The sequence below is a fragment of the Heptranchias perlo genome, chromosome 9 (assembly GCF_035084215.1).
Source record: "Heptranchias perlo isolate sHepPer1 chromosome 9, sHepPer1.hap1, whole genome shotgun sequence".
In the NCBI taxonomy this organism is placed as follows: Eukaryota; Metazoa; Chordata; class Chondrichthyes; order Hexanchiformes; family Hexanchidae; genus Heptranchias; species Heptranchias perlo.
In genome coordinates this window covers 37103085-37116323 of record NC_090333.1, presented here as the reverse complement: position 1 = coordinate 37116323, position 13239 = coordinate 37103085, and the positions used below count along the sequence as shown (strand labels likewise).

General features: G+C 38.6%; 2 protein-coding genes across 9 annotated transcripts in view; one reads left to right on the top strand and one right to left on the bottom strand.

Annotated features, from left to right (window-relative positions):
* Positions 1–12011, top strand: part of zfyve9a (zinc finger, FYVE domain containing 9a) — a 93255-nt gene extending 81244 nt beyond the window's left edge. For 2 of the 3 annotated variants that reach the window (XM_067990206.1, XM_067990205.1), the window contains 10 exons: positions 83–238; positions 483–707; positions 789–871; positions 1918–2022; positions 3819–3969; positions 4226–4306; positions 4865–5027; positions 5602–5707; positions 8440–8616; positions 9510–12011. In XM_067990206.1, coding sequence (XP_067846307.1) covers positions 83–238; positions 483–707; positions 789–871; positions 1918–2022; positions 3819–3969; positions 4226–4306; positions 4865–5027; positions 5602–5707; positions 8440–8616; positions 9510–9671 — 1409 coding nt within the window. In that variant the 3' untranslated portion in view covers positions 9672–12011. The remainder of the gene's footprint in view (positions 1–82; positions 239–482; positions 708–788; positions 872–1917; positions 2023–3818; positions 3970–4225; positions 4307–4864; positions 5028–5601; positions 5708–8439; positions 8617–9509) is intronic. The other variant, XM_067990207.1, reaches the window with a different exon arrangement.
* Positions 10237–13239, bottom strand: part of cc2d1b (coiled-coil and C2 domain containing 1B) — a 62131-nt gene continuing 59128 nt past the window's right edge. For 5 of the 6 annotated variants that reach the window (XM_067990212.1, XM_067990213.1, XM_067990208.1 and 2 more), the window contains 2 exons: positions 11404–11592; positions 10237–10474 (listed from right to left, as the gene is read on the bottom strand). The gene's annotated coding sequence lies outside the window, so the exon portion shown is untranslated. The remainder of the gene's footprint in view (positions 10475–11403; positions 11593–13239) is intronic. The other variant, XM_067990211.1, reaches the window with a different exon arrangement.

Here is a 13239-nt window from a genome sequence, read left to right as displayed (position 1 = left end):
CTGCTATTTATATCGGAGAATGTATCTGATAACCATAAACTTTCCATTTATGACTAAGTGTTAACGCAATGTGTTTTCTCAGATGTAAACAGGAAGTGTTGGTCCTTTACCACAAAGGGAATGCATGCTGTCGGGCAGGCAGAGGTAGTCATCCTCTTGCAGTGCTTACCAGATGAGAAATGCATCCCAAAGGACATCTTCAATCATTGCATTCAGCTTTATCAGGATGCTCTGGCAGGTATAATCAAATGATCTAGATGCACTCCTACTAATGGGTTGATTGTAATGAACTGAATTTTGTGCCAGACTATGTACCTTGGCATATCTGAACATGTGAACTCCACTGGAGAGCATTCATGCAGAGCAGTAATCTAGTACATAATTTAATTCAATCTCTTGATAGCATAATTTAACAAAAGGACTTCTGAGTACATAAATTGCAAACTCAATCGTAAGTTTTAACATTGTTCTTCTGTTGATAGGTAATGTGGTGGTAGACTTGGGTCATTCCTTCTTTACCCAGAGTTTTCTTGGCAGTAGGGAACATGGTGGGTTCCTGTATGTTACAAGTACTTTTCAGTCCTTGCAGGACCTGGTACTTCCCAACCCACCTTACCTGTTTGGTATTCTAATTCAGAAATGGGAAACTCCTTGGGCTAAGGTTTTCCCCATCCGTCTTATGCTACGTCTTGGAGCAGAATATAGATGTGAGTAACTGAGCATACATGTATCAACCAATTCAGATAAGAATTGAAGTGGCATCTTCTGATGAGTACTTTCTTTTGCAGTTTATCCATGTCCTTTGTTCAGTGTGCGTTTTCGTAAACCTCTGTTTGGAGAGACTGGACATACAATTATGAACCTACTTGCGGTAAGTCATTAATGGTCCTGTTCTCGGATAAGGCCCTTGGTTTCTTTCCCTTGCAAATTGTGATGATATGGTGGTCATTAAGTACAAAATTATAGGAATAATTTGCTAGGATAATAAATCACTACCATGATGGGTTTGGTAATTTGAGTGTCGCAAAAATGAGTAGGATGTAGAACTCTAGTTATACGTGGTCATGATTAAACCCTCTTTACCCTCTGTGCTTCCAGCACCTGTTTAGTTAAAAAGGGAATGTCTTAAAATTTTCTGTTAGTTTATAAGATTCCATGAGCAAACTCACTGATAACTGTTGCTTGTCTGATGTCATTTGCTGACGTTTAGTGCTCAGTGTCAGTTGCTGGTGACAGGAATGGGTTCACATCAGGGCACTGCTTGAGGGTGGTTTAAACTTTAATTTGTAAAGTTCACCAGATGGCTTGTATATACCAGTCTTTTAAAACACTAGTTGATTGTGCTGGAAGGGGTAATATGATAAGTGGTGAGATTGTATATTTGGGAGGACAGGGTACAGTGGTCATAAAGTAGAGCAGGTGGTAAACATGCATGTGGCATAAGTATTAGTGAGGAGGATTATAGAAAAACATTTGTTACACCAGAGCTCCATGATCTATACACCTAAAGCCTGATGGGCTGCTATTCTCTAGTAAGTACTGCTGATGGATTTTAAAATTTTTTTTATTTGAGTTAAATTCTTCCAGAGGAAAATGTAACCTGGCTACAGGTGGTTATAGATGTCCAACGGCGGTTTAGGTGTAGGATGGCTATTTGCATTTGTGCTTCTAAAAGCCAGTTTTGCTGTCATTGGATTTTATACTACGGGCTTCTTCTCAAAGATAGTGACGTGTCCTCTTCAGAACTATTTTGGGGCTTTTCTGTTCATTTCATTGGATACTATTGCAGCATATATTGATACCTCGGCAGTAGATTTTCTTTTGAAGTGCATAGTATTAACAATTGCAAATGAATTAATGATCTGAAATATACTGTTAATATACTAATACTGTACTTATGTAAAGCTCTTCATTCAGGATTTCAGGAATTACCAGTACAAGCTACCTGTTGTGCAGGGGCTTGTTGTGGACATGGAAGTGAGGAAAACGTGTATTAATGTTCCCAGCAACCGATACAATGAGGTACTACATCTAGATTACTTAAAAGCTGATAATGATGTCCCATGTGTGCTAAATACAGATCAGGAGTGGGAACCCTGTGGTTTTTTTTCTTCTCCCCAACCCCCCAAAACTAAAAATCCATGGATATTGTGGATAATTGTAGTGCTTCTGCCACAGCGCATGCTGAGATCAGCTGACTCAGTACCGACCACAGATCGCTTCTGTGTAGTTCAGCATTATGCTATGCAACGAAACACTTTTTTTCACATCTCAAATGGTCTTTTGGATAGGGCAGTGGAGATAATAACGCCATGGTCTTTCAAGAGGCAGCAAGATGCTGTGTTAGGAGGTCAATAGGTTTTTATGTAAGGATGGGTTGAATGTCCTTCTCATCTGTACTTGCCTTTTATGATCTTTGAATGTACAGTAATAATTTGAGTGGTGTGCAGACAAAATGGATAATTCTAAAGGAGAGGGGGGGAGGAAAATTGCAAATTAGCAAATCCTGGGACAAAGTAAAAAGCAAGATATAATCTAGGAAGCAAAGAAATACTACCTGTTAGGATTTGCGTCACGAGTTATTTATAAAACATGAAAATTGAGAAGAGATCAGTGCTGCAGATTATTAGTTAAATTACCAATGCTGCAGATTGTTGCAGTTCAGGTTGATCTTTAAAATGATCTGTCCCACTAAACCTAGAAGCTCAGTCAAGTATGATATTGTAACCCAGTTTTTCTATCCCACAGAAGATACTAACCAATGGTGCATGTTGCCTCCTTGTATTCTGTTTGAAACTCCTTCTGGATCACTTGTAATTACAGTGCTGGTCTCAAGTGCGTGTTGAAATATTTGATAAGCTGTCCCACATAGCCTGTGGCTAAAATGAAAGCTCTTTAATAAGTGTGGAAGTTATGTTGGTAATGAATTAGCTATACATCAAAAAAATGAAGCATAATAATCGGTTTCTAATTGAATTAATAATGTTAAGGATATGCCTGAGATCTTTACACCATTTATGAATGCTGTGAAGATAGCAAATTGAGTGGTAAAGTTTGCAGATGAGAAAACAGCAAGTAAGGGATAATATTCAGAGACTAAGCAACTGTCGAATAGATAGCAGATGACATTTAATATTGAGAAATACTAGTGCTAAAATATGATTACAAAATAAAGGACACAACTGAACATAATGTAGTAAGAGATCTTGGTTGTAATAGCTGAGTAAATTATGGAGTGATATCTTTCTAAGTAAATATTTGAAATTGTCCCAAAATATAAACAGGGCATTAGAGTTTGAAGTGGGAGCTGCTTATGAAATGGGAGGTGATGTTGTCTAACACTAATGCAGCGTCATCTTGTGGTAGGAAAAAAGAACTGCATCAAGTGCCACTTTAGATACGTTAATTGAATGAATGTGTTCTCGCCCCAGCCCCAACCACCACCACCACTCCTTATGGTCAATACTGCCAACATTTACTGAATCATTTAAATTAACTGGACAGGAATCTTTGTAGTGATCACTCCCACGTTTGTGTGCCAGATACTAATCCCTTGACAATTTTAGGGAAGTATGTATAACCCATAAAAACATCTAAACTCAGCTATTTTTGAAATTATCCTAAAACTTAGCATTGAGCACAGTTTTGGATGTTGTGCTTAAAATCTGTTCACATCTGTGTCATACATTTAGATTAGTTGGTGCAAAAATGGAATTTGTGTAGGCAGTAATGGAATTTGTACAGGTGGTAATTTTAATCCTTTTAAAGACTGGTTATGTTGAGCTGTCTCTCTTTGTTATGGGGCCAAATTGATGAAGATGATGAAAGCGATGAACAAATCTAATGAGCATGTGCTAGCATTCGGAGCTTGCTTCAATGAGAAGGCAGATTCGCACTTGGTGTGTGTTCAGAATGATGATGGGAACTACCAGACACAGGCCATCAGTATCCACAACCAGCCCAGAAAGGGTAAGTGCTTGTGAGGTTACCTTGTCTTTACCTGATAAAAGAAAATTATTTCAACATTTGATTTATTTTTGTGCTGGCTTGCATTTCTCTGCATGAAACTGCGATTCCAAGTGTTTATAATATAACTATTCTTTGTCAAATTGAGTGTGTTTAAAAAAAATAGTATTGTCATTGTTTAGCTCTTTTGATAGCAGTGAATGCACATTAAGATGATACGCAATTAACGTGACCTGTTTTCTGTAATTCTGTTTTGCAGTAACGGGAGCCAGCTTTTTTGTGTTCAGTGGTGCTCTGAAATCATCTTCTGGCTACCTGGCCAAGTCTAGCATTGTAGAAGGTAATGGTACTAAACAATATGCAACTGAGGGGGAAAAGATAAATTTTAGCAGTTAATGTTCTGTCTAGTTCAGAGCTTGTGTTTTGGGTACTTTGGTTCCATTGCTCCACAGTTTTCATTACAAAGGTGGTATTTTAACAACCATGCTGGGGCACCAATGTGTCATGCCATAGACCCAGGATTGCTTCTGGTTGTCCAATTGAAAAGTAAAATTTCTATATTTCCCTCTTTGTTCAGAGGGGCATCTTGTTGATTACCATCCCATTATTGTTTACACAAGAATACAAAGAATATTCTTTGAGGTGGGGTTAATAGATTTAGAATCTTGTTTTTAAAAACAATACATTTTTGTCCTCTTCTGGGAAAAATAATTATGGATGGTTTTTTAACTCCATCCAACACTTCCTATGGATTACTGTTTTACAATTGGTTAGTGTTTTACATTTTGGTACAAATATGGTAATTTGCATCCTGTTCAAAACTTGTGGTCAAAGGTTTGTGTTGTTTTGTTCTGATTGTTGCTGTAAACTAACATTTATTTGAATGCTGTATTTTCAGATGGTATGATGGTACAAATCTCAGCTGAAACAATGGATTCTCTGCGACAGGCACTACGAGAAATGAAAGATTTCACCATAACTTGTGGCAAAATTGATGCAGAAGAACCACAGGAACATGTTCACGTCCAGTGGACAGAAGATGACAAAAATATCAACAAAGGGTAAATGTTTGGCTTTAAAATACTTGCTGGGGAGGGGAAACTAGAATAACTTAAAATTACAATATGTAAAATAAAACTAGCAGGATAGCTTCTCAAATATGAGAATGATCTGGTATTTGTGTAGACTGGTGAGGCATAATATCAGTCACTGCAATAGGAAATGATGGTGCTGAATTTACTGCATGTTTTTCTGGAACTAGAAGGAAGTGGAAAGATCGATTGCGATCACTTTATAATGCTGTCCATGGTCATTGATATTTAAAATGGCAGTGCATGTAATCAGCCATTTAGAATGCCACACTGTATTTGAGTGTCACCTTTGTTTGGCTGCTGCTCTAATTTATACTTGCTAGTGGAGACCTTGCCATCCATGTGCAGTTACTTGTGAGGATAGAACGGACTTCCTAATAATCAATGAAATAATCGATTTAGATGCTTGATTTCAGAAAATGACAAGACTTCAGCAAAATGCAGTTTTACACCAAATGCTTGTAATAAAGGCACTTGTGCTTCTGGTTATAATATACTAAATCATCAATGCAATGATTTTAAATTTTTTGACTTAAAATTGTAGCGTTGTCAGTCCAATTGATGGAAAATCCATGGATGAAATTGCAAGTGTGAAGATATTTCATGGGTCAGAATTCAAAACAAATGGCAAGGTCATCAGATGGACCGAGGTAATGAAAAAATGTAGCTAAATACATTGTTTCTGGTCAACATAATTGTTTTGCATTAATTTTGTGGCCATCTTGGGATCAGTCACCTCCCTTTTTATATATTTTTTTTTGGTTTGGGAGAAAAGAAGTGCTGCTGTCCTCCACTGCTTTGATTTTGCTAGTCAGCACCTTTTTTTCCCCCCCTTTATATATTGTCATGGTCCTTCCTCAGTATTAACTATATCCCCCAGTTTGGTGTTTTCCACAAAGTTTGATATAGTACTTCTGATTCCCGAGTCCAAATCACTTATATAAATAATGAACAACAGTGGTCATGGCACGATCCCTGTGGAATACCACTTCTCACCATCCGCCAGTCTGAGTAACTACCTTTAACCCCATCTCTGTTTTCTGTTTTGTAGCTAGTTTGCTAACCATTCTTCTACTTGTCCCAACTCTACATGCTCTGCTTTTAGTCATGAGTCCACTATGTACCTTTTATCGTAGGCCTTTTGAAAGTCTACGTACATCCGCTGCATTACCCTTTCGGTTACTAGTTCAAAGAATTCAATCACCTTCCCTTTTGAAATCTGTGCTGACTATTCTTACGTTTTCAGTTTCTAGGTATTTTTCCTGTTACATATTTGAGTAAAGATTCCAATATCTTTCCTACCACGCTAAGCTAACTGGTCTATAGTTCCCTGGAATTATTCTCTTTCCCTTTTTAAATATAGGGATAACATTAGCTGTCCATCAATCCTTCTGCACGATTCCCTTATTTTTATATATGTGCTATCTCTTCCCTAGCTTCTTTTAGTATGTGTAGATGTAATCCATCCGGTCTAGGGGTTTAATCCTCAAGTTTGTCTAGTTTATCAATTATCTCCCTCTTATCTATCTTGAATTTCTTGATATCCTTTTTGATCTCTTCTAATGTCATGCCCACCTTGCTAGTCTCCCTGGTGAATACTGAGGCAAAGTAACTATTCAATATTTCTGCCATTTCACTGTCATTACCTGTGAGTTTATCTTGTTCATCCCTTAGTGGCCCATCCCTATCTTAATTTTCCTTTGAACGAACCTACTCTAGGTAAGTGTTCCCAGGAGCTTTCTATTATGCCATAAAGGAGAGATTGATTCTGCTGCTCATGGGAGCTGAAGGCACCTGTGGATTTGCATGTTCTTTTGCCTGCCCTGAGGGGTTTGGCGATGCTCTTGGGTTTAGATAGTGGTGGCAGGATTTCAGACTTTGACCATCCTGAAAGTGATGTTGGCAGGCTCTTCCAACTGTGGCGATTAGCGTATGTTCTGGCTTGGTGAGGGAGTATGGTTTCTTCTGTAGAAGTTTGAGAACCTGACTTGCAGTCCAAAACAGCAGGATTCTAGTGAGTTGAATATTATGAGTGTCATAAACTTTGTTTTGGAATAGTTTTAATTTGGATATCAAGGTTTGACTAAAGTCCTTTGTCTCAGAATTTACCACGAAGAGAGGTGGTCGCTGGTAATGCTTAATAGTATATCATTGGTCTGTAGTGATGTGGTTGGTTCCACTCTGAACTATATGGATGTCTGAGTTTGCCCTTGGGATGTTGCTAGTTCTGTACCCAGCATAAAGAGAGGGATAAGAAACAGCCCTGCCTGGATGCCTATTGAAGGGATGCTTACTGATGCAGGGTGTGATTTACAGGATTTTAATCCATTTCCTGAATATTATGGAAGATCACTCGCTGCAGCCTGGGTAGTCAGATACCTTTCTACATCCAGAGAGTATTCTGCTGGGATACTTGTGCTGTTGCAGTGGTGTACCTCATTGAATAGTGCCTATTGGTACTCAGTGAGTGGCACCCTGTTTTGTCTGGGTGCAGCAGCCCACGGGTCCACTTTTGTATCTGTCCTGGCGGGGGGGGGGGGGGGGGAGAGAAAGAGAAACAGTATTTGATGGTCACTATTGAGAATTGCAAGTCTGTAGGAAATACACAAAATGGATCTTTGTTCTTGTGTGTAAGTGGCAGCTCTTGAAATGTAATTGAGGGCACTCATCTCTAGAACGTGATGGCAGAGCTCCAGTAACAGGGGTCTCAGCACATGGAGAAAGGCTTTATAGAATTCTAGAGTCAGTTGAGACACGCAGCTTTGCCAGACTAGAGGTCTTTAACTACCTTTTGGATCTCCCCAACCCAGGGTGGTGTAGTGCATGCACTGACATATCGCAGCTGGGTGTGGTGCTGCTAGGTATTTAATTTTCCTGAAGGTGTGTTCCTTGCAATTTTATAAGTATACACGTTACTATATAGTTTTAAAATTCTCATCCTTGTGTTCAAATTCCTCCGTGGCCTCACCCTTCCCTATCTCTCTAACCTCCTCCAGCCCCACAACTCTCCGAGATCTCTGCGCTCCTCCAATTCTGACCTCTTGCGCGTCTCCCTTTTTCTTCGCTGTACCATTAGCGGCTGTCTTCAGCTGCCTCGGCCCTAAGCTCTGGAATTCGCTCCCTAAACTTATCGGCGCCTCTCCTTTTAAGTCACTCCTTAAAATCTACCTCTTTGACTAAACTTTTGGTCACCTGTCCTAATATCTATGTGGCTTGATATCAAATTTTGTCTGATAACACTCCTGTGAAGTGCCTTAGGACGTTTTCACTACGTTAAAGGCGCTATATAAATGCAAGTTGGTGCAGTTTATGAATTCCAGTCACGTAATTGCACATTGGCTCATAAAGTCATTAAACTTGAATAATCTTTTCCTGTTTTAAGGTGTTCTTCCTGCAGAATGAGGACCAGCCCAGTGCTCTAAGCGACCCAGCTGATCATAGCAAACTTACAGAGAATGTAGCCAAGGCATTTTGCTTAGCACTCTGCCCCCACCTTAAACTGCTGAAAGAAGATGGAAAGGCAAAACTGGGTCTCCGTGTCACACTTGATTCAGACCAGGTACTTGGACTAAATCTTGCATTATATCAAAGAAACTAAGCTTTAATTAAAAAAAAAGTTTTCCTCACTTCCCAAAAAAGCTAGGATGTTGGTGATGCAGATCTATAAATCTAAGAAAGTAATGCTTGTATAAAGAATTGTGGAACTGCATTTAAGAGTTGTCCAGATTGTGTCTAATAAAAAGATCAGAAGCATTAGAATTTAGACAGGGGCAACAAGTATGGTACTGGGTCTTGACTTGCCTCACTTAGGTACTTTACATTGTTCATTAAACTTGTTCTTATGAGTTGGAGACAGGAATGAGAAGAAAAGTGGGGGAGGAGTAGGGGTAAGAGTGGAATGAGATCTAAGCTTAAATAGTGAAGGGAGTCTGTGAAGAACCATGAGATGTGATTTTAAAAAAGCTAAGAGTTCAGTGGAATTATGTACTTTGCAATTGTGAAATACACTGATTCTTGGGAGTAAATGTGAATTTAGTAAAGCATTTCAAGGAATGACCCATTCCTTATTCAACACTGAATAGAAGGATATGGATGTAGTGCTAAGGCAGAAAGAGGAGAATAATCTCTCATCCTGATTGTAGATTTAAATGATGTGGACTGGATGGGTTCAATAACTTTTTTTACTGGTCTGATTAAAGTTAACAATTTATTTGGAAATTTTCTTACAACTACAAACAGTATAATGTTGTAGGTAAACTTGCATGTCTATTTAGTTGTTTTTTTTTCTAAGTGTAGTGCTTGTCCTTGTGCTTTTCTAATCACTGCTCATTACTAAGTGGAATTGATTTTTTTTATGTCCAAACTGTCTAATATGGATCAATGGCATTGGAGAAATGCATTTTTGAAACCAGTATCAATCTACTTTCATGACTCTTCATTATACTTATTCAGGTTGGATATCAAGCTGGTAGCAATGGACAGCCCCTTCCTTCACAGTACATGAATGACCTGGACAGTGCTTTGGTCCCAGTAATCCATGGTGGAGCTTGTCAGCTGAGTGAAGGGCCAGTTGTGATGGAGCTCATCTTTTACATCTTGGAGAGCTTCTCTTAGAAACCTGAAAAACCTTTTCCATCTCACTGATGGTGTGCATTGCTCCATGTGACTAAAAACATTTGCACTTTAAACTGTTATAATAAAATTGAATTGGTGCTCCATTATTGCTGAATCTACTATGCACCATGGACCATATAATGCAGGTCAGGCTACCTGCCTTTCAACTTTCCATAAAATGTGGACTTGCTCTTTTGTTGGACTGATACTGTACTGAAGCATGAAAGAATTTGAATTTCTGCTACTAGTTTACATTGCCTGGATTGACAGCATATCATCCTTGAGGATTTTGAGACTGGTTTGCAAGTTGAAGTAAAATGAGAACACGAGTGATTATACTGACACATCATATGAGGACAGTATAGAGATGCATACGGTGACACCAATACTCACTGACCTCAGTATCACTACTTTCCTGACACAATCAGCAGTTAATCTATTTAGTTTGTATATAATGTATGTCTGAAGTTTTGAAGCACTTAACCTATGCCTTGTAAACCACATAATGGGAACATTGTGGTAATCTCTAGCCATGAAATAAAAGTAGTGTATAAACAAATTAGTCTAAAAGTAAAAGACCTTTTAATGACTTCCTCAGCCATACTGCATTTCGTATCAGCTGTATTAATTGTATTTGCTGGTGCACGAGCACCTCAGGTAATAACTGTTCATATAAACAGGGATTAGTGTTTAAAGCCTCCATAGAAGGAAACTGCTTCTGTTGGGCTATTATGGACAGTCTCCCAAGTATAGAAAAGTATCCTTGGTGCTGGAATGAAGCAGAATCCTGGGCAAATGAACTCCTGTAAGTAAATGTAAAATGTGGTTATTTAAAAGCCAAATACTCTGTATATTTGTTTTCTTGCATTTTGAAACATCTACAATTCAAGAATAGTTAATATAAGGGAAATCAATGTTTCCTTTATTTAATAAGAACTGTAGCATTGGCTTATTAAGAATTAGTAAGTAGGTGTTATGTCTTAGTCTGGCCTATTTCCTTCAACTGTATTACTTCTTGAATGGAAATGTGGTTTAACCATGCATAAGAGACATGAATATACAGAATCATTGTACATTTAGATGAAATGCTGTTCCATTTCCTTTGTTTTTCTATTGGCAGTAGTCAAATGTGCACTTTAGAAACTGGTTACAAATAAATGGTTTCCTAATAAATCCTCATTGAATAGCATATTAAGTATTTATCACGTTAAATACACAACAGCAATAAAAATTATTCTTGCAGAAATCTGTATGACTTCTTTTATGTATTAAACCTTGAGGTGTGACTGGTACAACAAAAATTAGTTCCTGGGGGGAAGCTTGTACCTTCAGAACTCATTTCCTTAAGATTGAAAAGTTGTCATTCCTCACTAATTCAAACTCCACAAAAATAGGGATTGCTGTTACCTTGGTGATTTCTTCCTTCCCTGCCCCTCCCCACCCCCAACACTGTCCCTTCAAGCAGGTGATCTTCCTCAATCCAGTGAATGCAAGGCCTCATTCTGAATAGTAGTCTTAGTTTTTGACAGTAGTGCAGAACTCTTAACTATACATGCATAAGGTTTATTTGCTCCTCTCACTCCTTTTTTCTTTTCACACTTCAAGATTGTTGACTGGTCTGGTTTTAAAATTTACCTTTTCGATTATTGTAAAGTTTTTAGCAAGTTGCTTCAGGTACTATAGACTGGCTTGTTGCAACAATTCTGATGATAAAGAGCCCAACATAGCTTACTTCTGGTGTATAAAGACTTGGCTCCAGGTTTAGCACATAATGCTCCTAGGAAAGTTGTACTGACTGTGCAGTATTCTGCATCAACTCATGGCTGGCAAGAAGGTTCCTGGATCATTTGGGGCTTGCCTGACCTCTTCCAGAACTAGTCCCAAATTTCCTGAAGTTTTCGGGTTCTGCTGTCCAAGAAACCTGGTGATCAAAAAATTGTACTTCCTGAGAAGATTCAGCTTTGCTATGCTCTTTAGAGGAGTGCAGATTTGAATTTAAAATGTTTGTACCAACAAAACAGTTTCTGATCAAGTGCCTAAAGCATTGGTACACTCAGTACTGCTGCCCAGATGGAGTTGCCTTTAGGTTTGGTAGCAGTTGCAATTCAGACCAAGCCACTCTGTAATAGTAAACTTTGGGCCACTAGGGGTGGGCAATAAATGTTGGCTGCATATAGTGACACCACTATTCCTGACCAGAATGGAGATGATTGACCGGGGAAATTACCCAATCACACCTGGAGACTGCACCGCTGCAAGTGAATTGATTTTACCCATGAGTTCTGTTGGTTGCAGTTTGTAGAAACTTTTTAAATGGAATGTAAATAGAACTTGTTTGCTGAAAAAATAAACTTTGTTTGCTTTGCTGTTAGTGTAAAAATGCTGTTTGGCTGCAAGTCCTGCCCTGCCTCCATCCAACTCATTGCCTGACAGTGGTGGCAGATAAAGGCTAGCCTTGCCAGTGATGCCTAATCTTTATTTTTATGACATGTTTTTTTAAAAAAACTATAGCCTAGCTATTATAGTACATGTGGCCACCAGGACAGATGATCATCGAGGGCTTCAGAGGCCAATTTTAATATATCCACCATGGCTCCAGTTAAGATCAAATAACTTAGTACAGACAAGGGATCAAATCCAAGACCAGCTTCACTAACCCTAAGGCTTCAACCAGTTAAAACACTAGGCTACCTCAGCACCTGAACACGGCATGATTTATATCATGCATAATAATAAAACATTTTAAGGGCAGCAACCATACTATACCTAAAACAGATTTGATCAAATAAAATAACTTTTAATGTTTTTGGTAACTTGTATTCCGTTGTGAAAAATACATAAATATATTAAATGTGGGAATGGAAAAAGTAAACCCCAAATATTACTTTGTTAATAAGAAAGAGTAGGACAAGGGAACAATGATTCAAACCAGTAGAAGGTAAATTTAAAATTGATGTTCGGAATTTTTTGTTTAAAGATGTTCCATTGGAAATGAAGATCCTGGTCTATTAAACCACTGAATAATGAAATGGAGGGACTGCAGGATCCTTCTGCGTTAATGGCCTTCCTCATCCTTAACAATCTTGTAAATTACAGAGTAGGGACCATGTGGCTGAAAGCTCTGTGCCAATGGTGGGAAGAACAAATTTACAAAAGGTGTTAGAGGAACAGATTGGCGGAATATTAAACTTACAGAAATTACAAAGGTAAAGCGGGGGTAAGTACAAGTGAGGATTTAAAAACAATTAGAATTTTAATTTATTGCAATGGGGATGGCGAGCCAATGTAAGTCCGTAAGAAGTGATTGATGGATAAGAGGGACAGGATGTATGTGATGGAGTTTATGGAGGTGAGCAAGAGAAACATTGGAATAGTGGAGGCTTGAAGTGATGAAGGCAAGTATTAGGATTTCACAAGCGAAGGGCCTGAGGTGCTACAGCAGGCAATGTGCAGATTGTGAAAGGCAATAGGCTTGAACTTGAGCTCAGGGTTGAACAGGATGCCAAAGTTGCTAACAGGCTGGATAAGGGGAAGCAGGTTGTGGCAGGGGCTGAAGACTATGACTTCC